Source organism: Bombina bombina, chromosome 1 (assembly GCF_027579735.1).
Source record: "Bombina bombina isolate aBomBom1 chromosome 1, aBomBom1.pri, whole genome shotgun sequence".
In the NCBI taxonomy this organism is placed as follows: domain Eukaryota; kingdom Metazoa; phylum Chordata; class Amphibia; order Anura; family Bombinatoridae; genus Bombina; species Bombina bombina.
Genome location: NC_069499.1, coordinates 288,138,601 through 288,158,889, shown reverse-complemented (window position 1 = coordinate 288,158,889; position 20,289 = coordinate 288,138,601). Strand labels below are relative to the sequence as shown.

General features: G+C 39.0%; 1 protein-coding gene across 1 annotated transcript in view; it reads right to left on the bottom strand.

Moving 5' to 3' along the window:
* Positions 1 to 20,289, bottom strand: part of ESYT3 (extended synaptotagmin 3) — a 205,204-nt gene that overhangs the window by 99,736 nt on the left and 85,179 nt on the right. The window contains exon 5 of the mRNA XM_053698028.1: positions 977 to 1,046. Coding sequence (XP_053554003.1) covers positions 977 to 1,046 — 70 coding nt within the window. The remainder of the gene's footprint in view (positions 1 to 976; positions 1,047 to 20,289) is intronic.

The following is a 20,289-nucleotide window of genomic DNA, read 5'->3' as shown; positions in this document are numbered from 1 at the left end:
AGCAAAACCAATTTCATATAGTAACTAGCCTTAAAACAGATATAAATTTTCGAAAAACTGAACTTAACAAGCTCGTGTGGATGAGGTCATGCAGCACCTTCCTCTTCCCCGGATACCCTTCTTCGGATATACTTACTTTCCCCCCCTCTTTCCTTAACCTCTCTTTAACAGTAATAACTCACGCAACTTTAGAGTAGATAGAGGTTTATTTCTTCCTTTCTGTTAATGTTGATTATTATGTAAAACTCACTGACAAGATTGTTGTACTAAAGGGAGCTGCGTCTCCCACACTGTACCAAATATGCCTTTTTTTCCAATAAAGTCAGTTAAAAAAAAAACAAAAAAAAAAAAACAAATAACTTGTTGCTAAGTTACTAACTTAGAATTACTTTTACAAATTTACTAAAATTGGAATCCAAGTATTTCTTTTTTTTTTTTTTTTTTTTTTTAAACTTTAATTAAAGAATTTTTTTTTAACAATTACAAAAAAAATCTACATTAATATTCTATTGCATCTAGTACAGGTTCCAGAACCTAACAAATCCAGAGAGAAAAAGGGAGCAATTTACTTAATTGATCCATAAGGTCGTTCCATTTTCAAAGATCAGTTGATCAAAACAAAATTACCCATAGTGTACTGACCCCCCCACAAAAAAAATCCATGTATTTCAACAACAAAAAATAAAAATATATTTGTTTACATGTTTATTAGGGATGAAAATTAACCGTACTTTATAAACCTGTGTGGCAGTTAATATTATAAGGTCTTGAATTTGTGTAAACTGCACAGTTGTCTGCACAGTTTAATTTGTATACTTCCTGGATATAAAATAAAATGGGTTAAGATGTTAGTCAAGTTGTTCAATTAAGAATTTTGACTTTTAAGGACAAAGGAAATTCTTGTTAAAGAAAAAACCTGTACAATTAATTTGATATGATTTTCCATGTAAATTGAGACAATTTGTGCTGGACTTACCTGTATACCTTTCACTCCAGCTTTACACACTTTCTTCACTTCAATGTTGACCTCACAGTCCCCTGAGTAACTGTAGAAAGAAGAATCAACATTTATTAGAATACAATGGGTGCATTAATCAGAACTCATAATAATTTTACATTACAAACTGTTAAAATCTGACATAATCCATCATTTAAAATAATCAATCTTAACCCACCATATATTATCCTATTACACCTTCCATAATCGTTTAGGACCCAGCTGCTATGATCATAAGACACAAAATGAATCCATACAAATCACAATCAGATTATTTCATAACCACTAGTAACCCTTTAACATTCATGTTAACATAGACTAAAATCATAAGCTACCATAATCAATGAGAATCAATTATATGATAAAATCAGAATCATGAAATAATCAATCAGAACCCTGAACAAAAGATGTCATCCAAAAACATAAACCATCAGAACCCAATAAATAATTAATTCTAACAATTCACAATCAGAACACAAGAGAATAGCAGAACCCAACTGAATAATTTAATTATATCCCATCTCAATCTATTTCTATCTTATTAAAATATAGGGAACAAGAAAACACAATCAAGGAAACCAGTTCTAGGCACAAACAGGAATCTTACTGACCACACAAGTCCCCTGGCTAACAGGTTAATGGCAGGACAGCACTTTAAAACATTGTTTTAGAGTTCTGGTAACACATGACAAAATAGTTTCTTCAAATGATCAAAAGAGTAATCACTGAAGGATATAAAAGGATGAAGAACGGCAAGACTGCAATGGTTGGTACTGTACCTCAGAGGGATCTTTCTATAGAAGCAGGTCATTGTTAACATTTGCAGGGGCCTGTGGCAAGACAAAATTGTGGGACTTCTTGATCGAGCTCCCTGTATGTCCTGCTCCCTGTATGGCCCACCCATTCAGTGTTGCCTATATAAAGAATAGCACTATATATTACATCTCCTGATATCATAAACACTTCAGAACAATTCAAACCGTTTTGAAGTGGGCGGCGGAGTGCGGGGTATTTGAATTTCATATCTATATTAAAAAGTAAGCTTTTTAGTGCAACTCCATTACAACTGATTAATTAAACACCATCTAAAATATTCCTAGCATTCCGGAACTGATTTTAAAATGGGAGAGTCTACCATCACTTTAATGAAGATTTCTACTCAACTCTTTGTTTCCAACAGTAACAGGTGCAGCATAACCAACAGGGATTTCCCACTATCATTATTGTCAGCTCCAGTAACTGATGTTAGTTTTGTATATCCCCAGAGGTGGTGAGGTGATCATCACAAACAGCCAGAGGGACATCTTCTTACAATGAAAAAAAAAATATCTCTTCACAAACTTTACACCTTAGCATATTAAACACCTCTTGTTTTTAGGTAAAATGCTCTCTAGAGAGGCCAAAAACAAAAGCAAATTCCATGCTGCAATTCAATTGGCTGGTTTATGCAGTTTTCAGCATTTTGAAACCCAAGGTTACACATTTTGCTTTTCGGCTTCTCTAGGGAGTGTGGTATAAAGCACAACTTTTATACCAAAACAAGTTGTATTCTTATCCTCTTGGCTTTGGCTTGCCTGCACATATCACTCAATCACTGTATAAATCCTGCAGGCTGGATGGGAAATGAAATAAAGTGCAACTTCTGTATACATCTCTATTAGAAGATTACAAAGCTTTGGTTTGCCAATATTACGTGTCGATCCATGAGTACGCAATTGTAGCTAGATATGACTGTTTAGATGCAGTTTGCTATGGCAATTTGTGCAATGTTTACACAAAGGCTTTGCTTGCTATGAGATGTCTGATGACAAACATTGTGTGTAAGAGGTGCCACTTTTTGTATGTGTCCAGCTGTCTGCCTGCATCTCTGCAGCTTTTTGTGTGCCAATGTCCCATTTAAAACCAGTGACAAGAACACAAAGGAGAAAAACAAAATACAAATGGCTGAGACGTGGCGGCTTCTTCAGGTACATTGTGTAATCTCTCACTGACCTCTCTAAGTAGTTTTGTAAGTGGATGACCCAGAAAAACAATGGAAGGAGGCAGCCAGCAAGCGCCCTGAGAACTGGCACCGAGCTGCCATCATCCCCCAGATAAACTAAGGCATTCACTTCTAGAGCCAACTGAAACCTTTGTATCTGATCCTCCAAGCACGGTGTATCACTATCTCCAATGCAAAAATGATGCTTTATTTTACAGCTCTAATCTGGTACACACCAACAGGGACATTGTTTAAATTCCTCATTGTTATAAAAAAGCTTCAATAAAGAATGTACCCATAATCTGCTAACTCCAGTTGTGCACTTTATACGACCAGACTGACCTAGCTAGCATACTAAAGTTAGTGATGGGTGAAAAAATAAATAAATACTGCCATCTCCCCCACCACAGAGAATTCAAGAAACATTAAACCCTGTTTTGTTTTCAAATAAAACATTTTTTGTTCCACACTTTCATGATTCAGATAGGTCAGGTCATTTTAAACAACTTTCCCATTTACTTGTATCACCAATTTTGCTTTGTTCTTTTGGTATTCTTAGTTGAAAGCTAAACCTAGGAGGTTCATATGCTAATTTCTTACACCTTGAAGGCCGCCTCTAATCTGAAAGCATTGAAGGTTTTTCACCACTAGAGGGCGTTAGTTCATGTGTTTCATATAGATAACATTGAGCTCACGCACGTGAAGCTCCTAGGAGTCAGCACTGATTGGCTAAAATGCAAGTCTATCAAAAGAACTGAAATAAGGGGGCAGTTTGCAGAGGCTTAAATACAAGATAATCACAGAAGTAAAACGTGTATTATTATAACTGTGTTGGTTATGCAAAACTGGGGAATGGGTAATAAAGGGATTATCTATCTTTTTAAACTACAAAAATTCTGGTGTTGACCGTCCCTTTAAGAAAACCTAGTTTATGTATGAGAATTTGCATAGCTAATTTGCATATCGTACCCAGAATTCTCTTGTGCATTGGTAACATTGTATATGAGGTATTTCTGGGGAAAAGCGAGTGGGGAATCTTACCTAGATGTGCTAATTTCCTATGCAAATATTTACATTGATTTAATTTTGAGACATGGAGGATTTTAATTTCAGTTTTTTATCTCCCCCATAATTTTAATGAATTTTGGTTTAACCTTGAAAATAGCTTTACCAATGCAGCAACCAGAAATCTATCTTCCTACTGATGAGTTCCAAAAAAACAAAACAGGCTATCTAGTGAGCGATTTGTAGTTTGCTGCAATAATCCTATTAAAAGGATAGCTGTGTTAAAACAGTACTTTGAAGCAAAAAAACTGAGAATTTGCATATCTAATTTGCATATCTTACCCAGAATTCTCTTGTGCATTGGTAACATTGTATATGAGGTATTTCTGGGGAAAAGTGAGCAGGGAATCTTGCCTAGATGTGCTAATTTCCTATGCAAATATTTACATTATATATATATCACACAGGGGCGAAACTAGAGGCGGTGCAGAGGTCGCAATTACGACTGGGCCCCCAAGGGTGGGGACCCAGCTTAAAAAAAACGTTTACCTGCCACTGCCTGCACTGATATCATTGGAGTGTGACATGATGCTTTACTAGTGTCTCTGACTACAGGGGTTAGTCTTCCTGTTTTACCCATTGGTGTATATGTGTGTGTGTGTGTATGTATGTCTGTGACTGTGTGTGTATTTATACATGTATGTGTGTGTGTGTTTGTGTTGTGGAACCAGCAAATTACAGACCTTGTTACTACAGTATGGGGGGGGGGGGGGTAAACAGTGTCACTATACAGTACCACTATATACAGTACGGGTGCTCTGTGGTTTCCAGTTCTCTCTCTCTCTCTGTTAGCGTTTATAAGAGGTAAATTATTTAAAGGTGTATTCGTTTAAGATAAAGACAGGGGCAGGGATAGGCAAGGTGTCCGTAACCGGCCCTTGCAGTGACCGCCACCGGTTTTGTGGTGGGGAGGGACACGGGATGAATAGAATCCTCCTTAACACATGCGGCGCCATGTTTTGCAGGGTTGGGGCAGCGCCCGCGTGAGGAAGCCACTCAGTAGCAGGAAAATGACTCTGAGTGAGACGAGAAAGGGATGATTCAAGAAGCAAGCTGTCATTGCACTGTGTTTCTTTATATGCAAAGGTAAAGCATTACAAAAGCAGTGCACTTTAACAGGCAGTGCTGATTATAAGGAAGCCATAGTGGTAATTTTAGCTTGTGTCCTGCTTTTGCACATCTCTAGTTTACCTCTGTTATAAATGTATTCCAATTTTAATTTCTTCAGATTCTTCTGATATCCCAGACTGTCATGATATATAAATACTCAGTACTATTTTGTAATTTTGGCTATGTACATTTTAATTTAAAATGCTTATTATTTATAAATTCAGAAAAATAGCTAAGAAAATCATAGTCTGATTTGTAGAAAAATAAATAATGGAAAACTACTAAACATTTTTAAAATGTTGTTTCATGTTTTTTCACATACAAGTTACAGTTCCGTCTGTTTATTTATTTATTTATCTCTAAAATATTAGATTTTTATCCATTAATAATAATGACATTTTTGTTACTGTATTCTTTATGCCCTAAAGCCAACAAAATGGTGATATTTTCTTTTAACCTTTTTGCACCACACACACAGTATAATAAATGATCCAGTTAGATTGATGGAAATTTTGTTAACATTAAAGGGACACTAAACCCATTTTTTTCCCCATGATTTAGGTAGAGCATGCAATTTTAAGCAACTTTCTAATGTATTCCTATTATCAATTTCTCTTCGTTCTCTTGGTATCTTTATTTAAAAAAAAGCAAGAATGTAGGCTTAGTATCCGGCCCATTTTTGGTTGAGAAGCTTTGGAAAATGTCCTCCACAACTTGGGTCCATGCCTATCCCTGGACAGGGGTATCCATCATCTTCTAAAGCTATAACACTAGCAAATGTTATTGTAGCATTCCAGCTTACAAAGGTCCCAATAGCTCTAAATTTGCAAAGTAGTCCCTACAAGGAACATGGTAACTGGGGCAATATTACTTTACATTTAAGACAAAGATATAAGAAAATAATGACACCCCATCAGTATCACCCAAATTTGTTCTTTCGTGATTCAGATAGAGCATGCCATTTTAAGCAACTTTCTTATGTACTCCTATTATTTTTGCTTTGTTCTCTTGATATCTTTATTTGAAAAGAGCAGGTATGGAAACTTAAGAGTTGGCCCATTTTTAGTTCAGCACCCTGGGTAGTGCTTGCTGATTGGTGGCTATATTTAGCCACCAATCAGCAAGAGCTACCCAGGTGCTGAACAAATAAAAATTGATAATAGGAGTAAATAAGAAAGTTGCTTAAAATTGCATGCTCTATCTGAATCATGAAAGAAAATATTTGGATTTCATATCCCTTTAATATTTGGTATTCTTGCCATCACTGTTAGCACCCCGATTTTAAAGGTCTAAAAAACAACCCTAGGACCAGTGAGGACGTTTTAATAATGCTATTAAGTGAATAAAAATTATATTACAGAGTCAATATAAACAATTATAAACATAATTTATGTAAGAACTTACCTGATAAATTCATTTCTTTCATATTGGCAAGAGTCCATGAGCTAGTGACGTATGGGATATACAATCCTACCTGGAGGGGCAAAGATTCCCAAACCTCAAAATGCCTATAAATACACTGTTCACCACACCCACAATTCAGTTTAACGAATAGCCAAGTAGTGGGGTGATAAAGAAAGGAGTAAAAAGTATCAAAAAAAGGAATTTGGAAATAATTGTGCTTTATACAAAAAATCATAACCTCTATAAAAAGGGTGGGTCTCATGGACTCTTGCCAATATGAAAGAAATTAATTTATCAGGTACGTTCTTACATAAATTATGTTTTCTTTCATGTAATTTTCAAGAGTCCATGAGCTAGTGACGTATGGGATAGTAATACCCAAGATGTGGAACTCCACAGAAAAGTCACTAGAGAGGGAGGGATAAAAATCATAACAGCCATTTTCCGCTGAAAAAATTAATCCACAACCCAAAATATAAGTTTATTCTCATAAATGAAAAGAAAAATAACATAAGCAGAGGAATCAAACTGAAACAGTTGCCTGAAGAACTTTTCAAAAACTGCTTCTGAGGAAGCAAATACATCAAAACGGTAGAAATTAGTAAATGTATGAAAAGAAGACCAAGTTGCTGCTTTGCAAATCTGATCAACTGAAGCTTCATTCTTTAAAGCCTACGAAGTGGAGAATGATCTAGTAGAATGAGCTGTAATTCTCTGAGGCGGGGCCTGACCCGAATCCAAATAAGCCTGATGAATCAAAAGCTTTAACCAAGATGCCAAGGCAGTGGCGTATTTAGGTTTTGTGCTGCCCTAGGCACTTAAAAGTTTGCTGCCCCCCCACCCCCTACCCCCCTAAGTTTTAGGCTGTTTTTTGGCCATAATATTTTTTGGTCATGGTGTAATTTGAATATGAATATATATATATATATATATATATATATATATATATATATATATATATATATATATATATATATATATATATATATATATATATAAAAAAACACACAGCCCCTCTCCCACACACAGCCACTCTCACACACACACACAGCCACTCTCACACACAGCCACTCTCACACACACACACACAGCCACTCTCACACACACACACAGCCACTCTCACACACACACACAGCCACTCTCACACACACACACAGCCACTCTCTCTCACACACAGCCACTCTCTCACACACACACACACACACACACACACAGCCACTCTCACACACACACAGCCACTCTCACACACACACAGCCACTCTCACACACACACACAGCCACTCTCACACACACACACAGCCACTCTCACACACACACACAGCCACTCTCACACACAGCCACTCACACACACACAGCCACTCTCACACACACACACAGCCACTCTCACACACACACACAGCCACTCTCACACACACACACAGCCACTCTCACACACACACACAGCCACTCTCACACACACACACAGCCACTCTCACACACACACACAGCCACTCTCACACACACACACAGCCACTCTCACACACACACACAGCCACTCTCACACACACACACAAATACACACTATCACAATAGAGCATAAAAAAAGCATTTTGTACTTTACTATCTTTTCTTTGTGTTCCTAGGGATACAATTACATGTTTTAACAAATTAAATCACGTCTTTTTTACTAGAATGTCCCTTTAAAATAAATTAAAAAATAATATATTGCAAAGTATGTTTGTTAAATAAATACATTTTATGTTACAATCCTTTATTTATCACCTGATACGTTTCACACAAGGCTCTCTCACAGAAGCGCCACTAATAAACTCAAACATTATGCGATTGTGTAATAGAGAGCAGTATTCACATTTAGGGAGCACACTTGTGTTACAGTTCTGAGATTCAGTGGGTTTTATGTTTTAGAGAAAATGACAGTTCTTACATAAAAAAAGCTCAGGGACAGTAGCAACATTAATCTGTTCAAATTAAACATCTGTTCATACCGCTCACAGTACAACCCGTTACCCATAGCTCTGACTTGTCACATCTATTGTATAATTACTGTTATAATTAGTTAGTGTAATTTATTGCTACTGGGCTTGCCTGAGATGAGTTTTGCCATTACAATCTCGACATAACCATGATAACCAGTAAGGTTGCTAGCTGTAGTTAGCGTTTTGAAGAAAGTCTTGTGAGCAATAACCTCGCTCTCCGAGTCCATAGTGAAAAGAAGCTGAAAAGTCACGAGGCAGAAATTTGCTTTTTGTATTCTTTGCGCAGCTTAACGTCTAAATTCAGTGAATAAGAAACTTCAGTCTCGTTGTTACAAGCGGGTGATGTCACACTCACAACACATGTAATGTACATAACACACGCTTCTAGACAGCATCTGAGAGTGACTGAACTGACAGGGGCGGGAAATAAGGTTAGGGGGTGACAGTGTAAATGTAAGACATACAGGCCCATTTATCAAAGGTCTTGCGGACCTGATCCGACACTGCGGATCAGGTCCGCAAGACCTCGCTAAATGCGGAGAGCAATACGCTCTCCGCATTTAACATTGCACCAGCAGCTCACAAGAGCTGCTGGTGCAACGCCGCCCCCTGCTGACTCGCGGCCAATCGGCCACCAGCAGGGAGCTGTCAATCAACCCGATCGTATTCGATCGGGTTGATGTCTGGCGATTCCTGTCCGCCTGTTCAGAGCAGGCGGACAGGGTTATGGAGCAGCGGTCTTTTGACCGCTGCTTCATAAGTTGTGTTTCTGGCGAGTCTGAAGACTCGCCAGAAACACGGCCCTTCAAGCTCCATACGGAGCTTGATAAATGGGCCTGATAGTCTCATCATAGGTCTCATTCTGTAGTCAAACTTGAAGCACGTAATCGCGTTTTATTCCAGCTCAGTAAAATATAAGCCGTACAATTAAAGGACACAGCAAAAATACTGTACTGTTAAACTACTACCGTGTCCAGCTGTGTCCTGCTCTACGGCTTATATTTTACTGAGCGAGCTGGAATAAAAGCTAGACTTAAACTTTCATTCATTGGAGCCTTTAATAAAGAGCATTAGTGTCAGTGGGGTGGGCTTTTTACCAGTGATTCATTGAAGATGCGTCCCACGCTGAATTGCTTCTCTTCAGTGATGGATCGCCTCTAGCTCCACCTCCAGATTGCTTTACTTGTGCGCAGCGTGATTGCAATGTAAGACTTAAGCGGAGCCTAGAACTTTGTGAATGGTGCTTGCCCCGCTACCAAATCTGCCGCCCCTCCTCAATCTGCCGCCCTAGGCACGGGCCTTGTTGGCCTAGGCCATAATACGCCCCTGTGCCAAGGAAATGGCAGAAGCCTTCTGACCTTTCCTAGAACCAGAAAAGACAACAAATAGACTAGAAGTCTTCCTGAAATCTTTAGTAGCTTCAACATAATATTTCAAAGCTCTTATAACATCCAAAGAATGTAAGGATCTCTCCAATTAGGACACAAAGACGGAACAACAATTTCTCTATTAATGTTAGAATTCACAACCTTAGGTAGAAATTTAAATGAAGTACGCAAAACTGCCTTATCCTGATGGAAAACCAGAAAAGGAGATTCACAAGAAAGAGCAGATAATTCGGAAACTCTTCTAGAAGAAGAGATGACCAAAAGGAACAACACTTTCCAAGAAAGTAGTTTAATGTCCAAAGAATGCATAAGCTCAAAAGGAGGAGCCTGTAAAGCCTTCAAAACCAAATTAAGACTCCAAGGAGGAGAGGTTGATTTAATGACAGGCTTGATACGGATCAAAGCCTGTACAAAACAGTGAATATCAGGAAGCTAAGCAATCTTTCTATGAAATAAAACAGAAAGAGCAGAGATTTGTCCCTTCAAGGAACTTGCAGACAAACCTTTAGCCAAACCATCCTGAAGAAACTGTAAAAGTCTAGGAATTCTAAAAGAATGCCAGGAGAATTCATGAGAAGAACACCATGAAATATAAAAGACTTCCAAACTCGATAATAAATCTTTCTACAAACAGATTTACGAGCCTGTAACATAGTATTAACCACTGAGTCAGAGTAACCTCTATGACTAAGCATTAGGCGTTCAATTTCCATAGCTTCAAATTTAATGATTTGAGATCCTGATGGAAAAACGGATCTTGAGACAGAAGGTCTGGTCTTAAAGGAAATGGCCAAGGTTGGCAACTGGACATCCGAAAAAGATCTGCATACCAAAACCTGTGAGGCCATGCTGGAGCTACCAGCAGCACAAACGGTTGTTCCATGATTATCTTGAAAATCACTCTTGGAAGAAGAATTAGAGGTGGGAAGATATAAGCAGGTTGCTAACACATCCACCGCCTTCGCCTGAGGATCCCTGGACCTGGACAGGTACCTGGGAAGCTTCTTGTTTAGATGGGAAGCCATCAGATCTATTTCTGGAAGACCCCACATCTGAAAAAACACATCTGCATGGAGCGACCACTCCCCTGGATGTAAAGTCTGACGGCTGAGATAATCCGCTTCCCAATTGTCTACACCTGGGATATGAACCACAGAAATTAGACAGGAGCTGGATTCCTCCCAAGAAAATATCCAAGATACTTCTTTCATAGCTTGGGGATTGTGAGTTCCACCCTGACGATTGACATATGCCACAGTTGTGATATTGTCTTTCTTAAAACAAATGAACGGTTCTCTCTTCAACAGAGGCCAAACCTGAAGAGCCCTGAAAATAGCACGGAGTTCTAAAATATTGGTTGGTAACCTTGCCTCTTGAGATTTCCATACCCCTTGTGCTGTCAGAGATCCCCAGACAGCTCCCCAACCTGAAAGACTTGCATCTGTTGTGATCACATTCCAGGTTGGACAAACAAAAGAGGCCACTTGAACTATACGATGGTGATCTAACCACCAAGTCAGAGAGAGCCGAACATTGGGATTTAAGGATATTAATTGTGATATCTTTGTATAATCCCTGCACCATTGATTCAGCATACAAAGCTGGAGAGGTCTCATATGAAAACGAGCAAAGAGGATCGCGTCTGATGCTGCAGTCATGAGACCTAAAACTTCCATGCACATAGCTACTGAAGGGAATGATTGAGACTGAAGGTTCCGACAAGCTGAAACCAATTTTAATCGTCTCTTGTCTGTTAGAGACAGAGTCATGGACACTGAATCTATCTGGTAACCGAAAAAGGTGACCCTTGTCTGAGGAATCAAGAAACTTTTTGGTAAATTGATCCTCCAACCATGTCTTTGTAGAAACAACACTAGTTGATTCGTGTGAGATTCTGCAGAATGTAAAGACTGAGCTAGTACTAAGATATCGAGTCTAAATTTTCTGTTAAGATGACTGACCTTGCAAAAAAACAAAACCTTAGGGGTGGTAATATATATAAAATCCTTTCCAAGAAGGAACTTTATTGGATTTGGAAATTAAATACTAGGGCACCCCTGGGTCTTAACAAAGAATGGGATATCAGTTATTTTGTGGAATAAGAATGAATAGGTACCACAGAAATAGTTATAAGTACTGTACTGGACATCAGATTATTTGATAGTATAAAACTGAGTAGACTTATCCACATTATTATTCTCTCCTTTGTACATTTATATAATGGGTTTTTGCAACTATTCATATAGAAGTATTCGGTTTCTTCCTCTTTTGTTTACTTCTGATTATGTTAACTTTAACCATTGGCACCACCTTTTGATAAGCTTCTAGTTTATATGCGAGTCCCCGATGTATTATATACAATTAATATGATTGATTTGTATAATATATCTCCCTTTATCCAACATAAAAATACAGTTTGAATTATGTTTTATATCCGTTTTTCTTATATCTGCGCTTTCTTGTTATCGCAACCACTTTAACATATTTTATTTTACTTTACATATTTAGGTTAACATAAAAAAAATTATGTAATCATGCGTTTATTCACATCTTAACAACCTATATGCATTAGTGGTTGTGTTAACATTATAACATCTTTTTGGATATATTTGGGCTAACTATCAAATAGCAATACAAACAAAACAATTTGTAGTAATGATTTCTTTTATAATCATGTATTTGTATTGTATAATTTTGATTTTAATGTGTTGATGTTATATATTTGGTGAATGTACCTATATATGGCGCACATATGCTTGTATTGTGTGTACACTGTTTCCAAGGGAATATGTTAGTAGCTCTTGGTTTGGTTGTAATTTTCTTTAAAAGGTGTGTCATACAGGCATTGAGTAATCCTATGAGTAAGTGCCGCATGGCGCGAAACATGTCAGGACTCCACCTCCTCCTTTCCATGTAATTGTTGCACTGTGCATGTTTTTAATGTTACTCAATAAATAGTCATATTTTAATCTATAAGGATTGTTGGAGTGCTGCCTTTCCACACCTCCCTGGCTGTAGCGACATCATCACTTTCATAGTACTAATATATCGTCCAAATAAGGAAACACCGCAATACCCCATTCTCTGATTACAGAGAGTAGGGTACCGAGAACCTTTGAAAAGATTCTTGGAGCTGTCGCTAGGCCAAATGGAAGAGCAACAAATTGGTAATACTTGTCTAGACAAGAGAATCTCAGAAACTGATAGTGGTCTGGATGAATCGGAATATGAAGATATGCATCCTATAAGTCTATCGTGGACATATAATGCCCTTGCTGAACAAAAGGCAGAATAGTCCTTATAGTCACCATTTTGAAAGTTGGCACTCTTACAAAACAATTCAAAATTTTCAGATCCAGAACTGGCCTGAATTAATTTTCTTTCTTTGGGACAATTAATAGATTTGAATAAAACCCCAGACCCTGTTACTGAAACGGAACTGGTATGATTACCCCTAAAAGCTCCAGGTCAGAAACACACTTCAGAAAAGCCTGAGCCTTTACTGGATTTGTTGGAATGTGCAAGAGAAAAAAAATCTTCTCACAGGAGGTCTTACTCTGAATACTATTCGGTACCCTTGAGAGACAATACTCTGAATCCATTGATTTTGGACAGAATCTGCCGAAATACTTTGGAAAAATCTTAATCTGCCCCCCACCAGCTGAGCTGGAATGAGGGCCGCACCTTCATGCAGACTTGGGGGCTGGCTTTGGTTTCTTAAACGGTTTGAATTTACTCCAACTCGAAGAAGGTTTCCAATTGGAACCAGATTCTTTGGGGGAAAGATTGGGATTCTGTTCCTTATTTTGTTGAAAGGAACGAAAATGGTTAGAAGCTTTAGATTTACCCTTAGGACTTTTATCCTGAGGCAAAAAAACTCCCTTACCCCCAAGTGACAGTTGAAATAATTGAATCCAACTGAGAACCAAATAAATTATTACGTTGGAAAGAAAGAGATAGTAATCTAGATTTAGATACCATGTCAGCATTCCAATATTTGAGCCACAAAGCTCTTCTAGCTAAAATAGCTAAAGACATAGATTTAACATCAATTTTGATGAAATCAAAAATGGCATCACAGATAAAATGATTAGCATGTTGAATCAAGCGAACAATGCTAGACAAATCAGGATCTGTTTCCTGTTGCGCTAAACTTTCCAACCAAAAAGTTGATGCAGCTATAACATCAGCCATAGAAATGGCAGGCCTGAGAAGATCAAAGTAGATGATGTATATAGCACAACTGTGCAAGGGGTTAACTGCAATTCCCCAAATATAATATAATCCAAATATGCAAAGTTCACCAGCACAGTATGGTAAAAAATAAAATCTTTAGTAAATAGATGAGAAGATAGCCAGAATATAAATAAGCTTTCCTTAGATAAGATTCAAGTTTCCTATCTAAAGGGTCCTTTAAGGAAGTACTATCTTCCATAGGAATAGTAGTACGTTTGGCAAGAGTAGAAATAGCCCCGTCAACTCTGGGGATCTTTTCCCAAAACTCCAAACCAACTGCTGGCAAAGGATACAATTTTTAAACTTTGAAGAAGCGATAAAAGAAGTACCAGGCCTATTCCATTACTTAGAAATCACATCAGAAATAGCATCAGGAACTGGAAAAACCTCTGGAGTAACCACAGGAGGTTTATAAACAGAGTTTAAATATTTACTAGTTTTAATATCAAGAGGACTAGTTTCCTCAATATCCAACATAATCAACACCTTTTTTTAACAAGGAACGAATATACTCCATTTTAAATAAATAAGTAGATTTGTCAGTGTCAATATCTGAGGTAGGATCTTCTGAATCAGATAGATCCTCATCAGAGGAGAATAATTCAGTATGTTGTCGGTCATTTGAAATTTCATCAACTTTATGAGAAGTTTTAAAAGACCTTTTACGTTTATTAGAAGACGGGATAGCAGACAAAGCCTTCTGAATCGCATCAGCAATAAAATCTTTTATATTCACAGGGATATCATGTACATTAGATGTTGAAGGAACAACAGGCATTGTACTATTACTGATGGACACATTCTCTGCATGTTAAAGCTAATCATGACAACTATTACATACCACAGCTGGAGATATAATCTCCACAAATTTACAACAGATACACTTAGCTTTGGTAGAACTGTTATCAGGCAGCAGGGTTCCAACAGTGGTTTCTGAGACAGGATCAGATTGAGACATCTTGCAAATGTAAGAGAAAAAAACAACATATAAAGCAAAATTATCAATTTCCTTATATGGCAGTTTCAGGAATGGGGAAAAAAATGCAAACAGCATAGCCCTCTGATATAGAAAAAGGCAAGAGGCACATAGGAATGGGGTTTCAAATAATTAAATGATTTGGCGTCAAGTATGATGCACAACGCAAAATTAATTTTTTGGCGTTAACAACATCCGGAAATTAGACACTTGTATCATTGTAGACGCAACCTTGTGCAAGGAACTCGGCATCAACTAAGACGCTGGAAATGACGAACTTGCGTAACTGGACATACCTTTGCGCCAAAAAAATTCTCGCGCCAAGAATGACGCAATAAACATCAGCATTTTGCGCCTCGCCAGCCTAATTTTGCCCACGAAAATTTAATGAAAAAGCAGTCAATTTGAAAAAAAGACTAAACCCTAGGTAAGAAAAATATTTTCCTAAATATGAAACTGAATAGTCTGCAAAAGGAAATATACATAAACCTAACCCATGGCTAAATGTAAGTACAATACATATATTTAGTACTTTATATTAATACATAGCTTAGAGTGTCTTAAGTAATGAAAACATACTTAACGAAAGACACCCATCCACATACTGTATAGCAGATAGCCAAACCAGTACTGAAACAGTTATCAGTAGAGGCAATTGAATATGAAAGTATATTGTCGATCTGAATAAGGGAGGTAGGAGATGAATCTCTACTACAGATAACAGAGAAACTATGAAATAGATTTCCCGCTAGGAAAACCATTGCATTCAATAGGTGATACTCCCTTCACATCCCTCTGACATTCACTGTACTCTGAGAGGAATCGGACTTCAAAATGCTGAGAAGCGCATATCAACGTAGAAATCTAGAACAAACTTACTTCAAAAACTGAATTGTGGGTGTGGTGAGGGGTGTATTTATAGGCATTTTGAGGTTTGGGAAACTTTGCCCCTCCTGGTAGGATTGTATATCCCATACGTCACTAGCTCATGGACTCTTGCCAATTACATGAAAAAAAGCAAAGTGTATGCTATATATATTCTATTGTTTTTGCTTAAACAACCACTAATATCTGCTTGTTCACATTGTGCATCATATAACACACATACAAGATACTCTCTGATAGTCTGTGGGTGTTTGTGTCCCTGACTGTCACTCACTGATTTACAGAGTTGTCCAGAGGTGTCTGTGTTAAAGGGACATAATACTCATATGCTAAATCACTTGAAACTGATGCATTATAACTGTAAAAAGCTGACCGGAAAATATCACCTGAGCATCTCTATGTAAAAAAGTAAGATATTTTACCTCACAATTTCCTCAGCTCAGCAGAGTAAGTTCTGTGTAAAAAACATAATTTATGCTTACCTGATAAATGTATTTCTCTTGTAGTGTATCCAGTCCACGGATCATCCATTACTTATGGGATATTAACTCCTCCCCAACAGGAAGTGCAAGAGGATTCACCCAGCAGAGCTGCTATATAGCTCCTCCCCTAACTGCCATTACCAGTCATTCGACCGAAAACATGCAGAGAAAGGAAAACCATAGGGTACAGTGGTGACTGTAGTTTAATGGAAAAATTACCTGCCTTAAAGTGACAGGGCGGGCCGTGGACTGGATACACTACAAGAGAAATAAATTTATCAGGTAAGCATAAATTATGTTTTCTCTTGTTAAGTGTATCCAGTCCACGGATCATCCATTACTTATGGGATACCAATACCAAAGCTAAAGTACACGGATGACGGGAGGGACAGGCAGGCTCTTTATACGGAAGGAACCACTGCCTGAAGAACCTTTCTCCCAAAAACAGCCTCCGAAGAAGCAAAAGTGTCAAATTTGTAAAATTTGGAAAAAGTATGAAGAGAAGACCAAGTTGCAGCCTTGCAAATCTGTTCAACAGAAGCCTCATTCTTAAAGGCCCAAGTGGAAGCCACAGCTCTAGTAGAATGTGCTGTAATTCTTTCAGGAGGCTGCTGTCCAGCAGTCTCATAGGCTAACCGTATTATGCTACGAAGCCAAAAGGAGAGAGAGGTAGCCGAAGCTTTTTGACCTCTCCTCTGACCAGAATAAACGACAAACAGGGAAGACGTTTGTCGAAAATCCTTAGTTGCCTGTAGATAAAATTTCAGGGCACGGACTACATCTAGATTGTGTAGCAGACGTTCCTTTTTCGAAGAAGGATTAGGACACAAAGATGGAACCACAATCTCTTGATTGATATTCCTGTTAGTGACCACCTTAGGTAGGAACCCAGGTTTAGTACGCAGAACTACCTTGTCTGAATGAAAAATCAGATAAGGAGAATCACAATGTAAGGCAGATAACTCAGAGACTCTTCGAGCCGAGGAAATCGCCATTAAAAACAGAACTTTCCAAGATAACAACTTGATATCAATGGAATGAAGGGGTTCAAACGGAACCCCCTGTAAAACATTAAGAACTAAGTTCAAACTCCATGGTGGAGCAACAGTTTTAAACACAGGCTTGATCCTAGCTAAAGCCTGACAAAAAGCTTGAACGTCCGGAACTTCTGACAGACGTTTTTGTAAAAGAATGGACAGAGCTGAAATCTGTCCCTTTAAGGAACTAGCGGATAAACCCTTTTCTAAACCTTCTTGTAGAAAAGACAATATCCTCGGAATCCTAACCTTACTCCATGAGTAACTCTTGGATTCGCACCAATATAAGTATTTGCGTCATATCTTATGGTAAATCTTTCTGGTAACAGGCTTCCTAGCCTGTATTAAGGTATCAATAACTGACTCAGAAAAACCACGTTTTGATAAAATCAAGCGTTCAATTTCCAAGCAGTCAGCTTCAGAGAAATTAGATTTTGATGTTTGAAGGGACCCTGGATCAGAAGGTCCTGTTTCAGAGGTAGCGACCAAGGTGGACAGGATGACATGTCCACTAGATCTGCATACCAAGTCCTGCGTGGCCATGCAGGCGTTATTAGAATCACTGATGCTCTCTCCTGTTTGATTCTGGCAATCAATCGAGGAAGCATCGGGAAGGGTGGAAACACATAAGCCATCCCGAAGGTCCAAGGTGCTGTCAAAGCATCTATCAGAACCGCTCCCGGATCCCTGGATCTGGACCCGTAACGAGGAAGCTTGGCGTTCTGTCGAGACGCCATGAGATCTATCTCTGGTTTGCCCCAACGTCGAAGTATTTGGGCAAAGACCTCCGGATGAAGTTCCCACTCCCCCGGATGAAAAGTCTGACGACTTAAGAAATCCGCCTCCCAGTTCTCCACTCCCGGGATGTGGATTGCTGACAGGTGGCAAGAGTGAGACTCTGCCCAGCGAATTATCTTTGATACTTCCATCATTGCTAGGGAGCTTCTTGTCCCTCCCTGATGGTTGATGTAAGCTACAGTCGTGATGTTGTCCGACTGAAACCTGATGAACCCCCGAGTTGTTAACTGGGGCCAAGCCAGAAGGGCATTGAGAACTGCTCTCAATTCCAGAATGTTTATTGGTAGGAGACTCTCCTCCTGATTCCATTGTCCCTGAGCCTTCAGAGAATTCCAGACAGCGCCCCAACCTAGTAGGCTGGCGTCTGTTGTTACAATTGTCCAGTCCGGCCTGCTGAATGGCATCCCCCTGGACAGATGTGGCCGAGAAAGCCACCATAGAAGAGAATTTCTGGTCTCTTGATCCAGATTCAGAGTAGGGGACAAGTCTGAGTAATCCCCATTCCACTGACTTAGCATGCACAATTGCAGCGGTCTGAGATGTAGACGTGCAAAGGGTACTATGTCCATTGCTGCTACCATTAAGCCGATCACCTCCATGCATTGAGCTACTGACGGGTGTTGAATGGAATGAAGGACACGGCATGCATTTTGAAGCTTTGTTAACCTGTCTTCTGTCAGGTAAATCTTCATTTCTACAGAATCTATAAGAGTCCCCAAGAAGGGAACTCTTGTGAGTGGAAAGAGAGAACTCTTCTTTTCGTTCACCTTCCATCCATGCGACCTTAGAAATGCCAGTACTAACTCTGTATGAGACTTGGCAGTTTGAAAGCTTGAAGCTTGTATCAGAATGTCGTCTAGGTACGGAGCTACCGCAATTCCTCGCGGTCTTAGTACCGCCAGAAGAGCACACAGAACCTTTGTGAAGATTCTCGGAGCCGTAGCCAATCCGAATGGAAGAGCTACAAACTGGTAATGCCTGTCTAGAAAGGCAAACCTTAGATACCGGTAATGATCTTTGTGAATCGGTATGTGAAGGTAAGCATCCTTTAAATCCACTGTGGTCATGTACTGACCCTTTTGGATCATGGGTAAAATTGTCCAAATAGTTTCCATTTTGAACGATGGAACTCTTAGGAATTTGTTTAGGATCTTTAAATCCAAGATTGGCCTGAAAGTTCCCTCTTTTTTGGGAACCACAAACAGATTTGAGTAAAACCCTTGTCCTTGTTCCGACCGCGGAACCGGATGGATCACTCCCATTAATAAAAGATCTTGTACGCAGCGTAGAAAAGCCTCTTTCTTTATTTGGTTTGTTGACAACCTTGACAGATGAAATCTCCCTCTTGGGGGAGAGAATTTGAAGTCTAGAAGGTATCCCTGAGATATGATCTCTAACGCCCAGGGATCCTGGACATCTCTTGCCCAAGCCTGGGCGAAGAGAGAAAGTCTGCCCCCCACTAGATCCGTTCCCGGATCGGGGGCCCTCGATTCATGCTGTCTTAGGGGCAGCAGCAGGTTTCCTGGCCTGCTTGCCCTTGTTCCAGGACTGGTTAGGTCTCCAGCCTTGTCTGTAGCGAGCAACAGCTCCTTCCTGTTTTGGTGCAGAGGAAGTTGATGCTGCTCCTGCTTTGAAATTACGAAAGGAACGAAAATTAGACTGTCTAGCCTTAGGTTTGGCTCTGTCTTGAGGCAGGGCATGGCCTTTACCTCCTGTAATGTCAGCGATAATTTCTTTCAACCCGGGCCCGAATAAGGTCTGCCCTTTGAAAGGTATATTAAGCAATTTAGATTTAGAAGTAACGTCAGCTGACCAGGATTTTAGCCACAGTGCTCTGCGTGCCTGAATGGCGAATCCGGAATTCTTAGCCGTAAGTTTAGTTAAATGTACTACGGCATCTGAAATAAATGAGTTAGCTAACTTAAGGGCTTTAAGCTTGTGTGTAATCTAATCT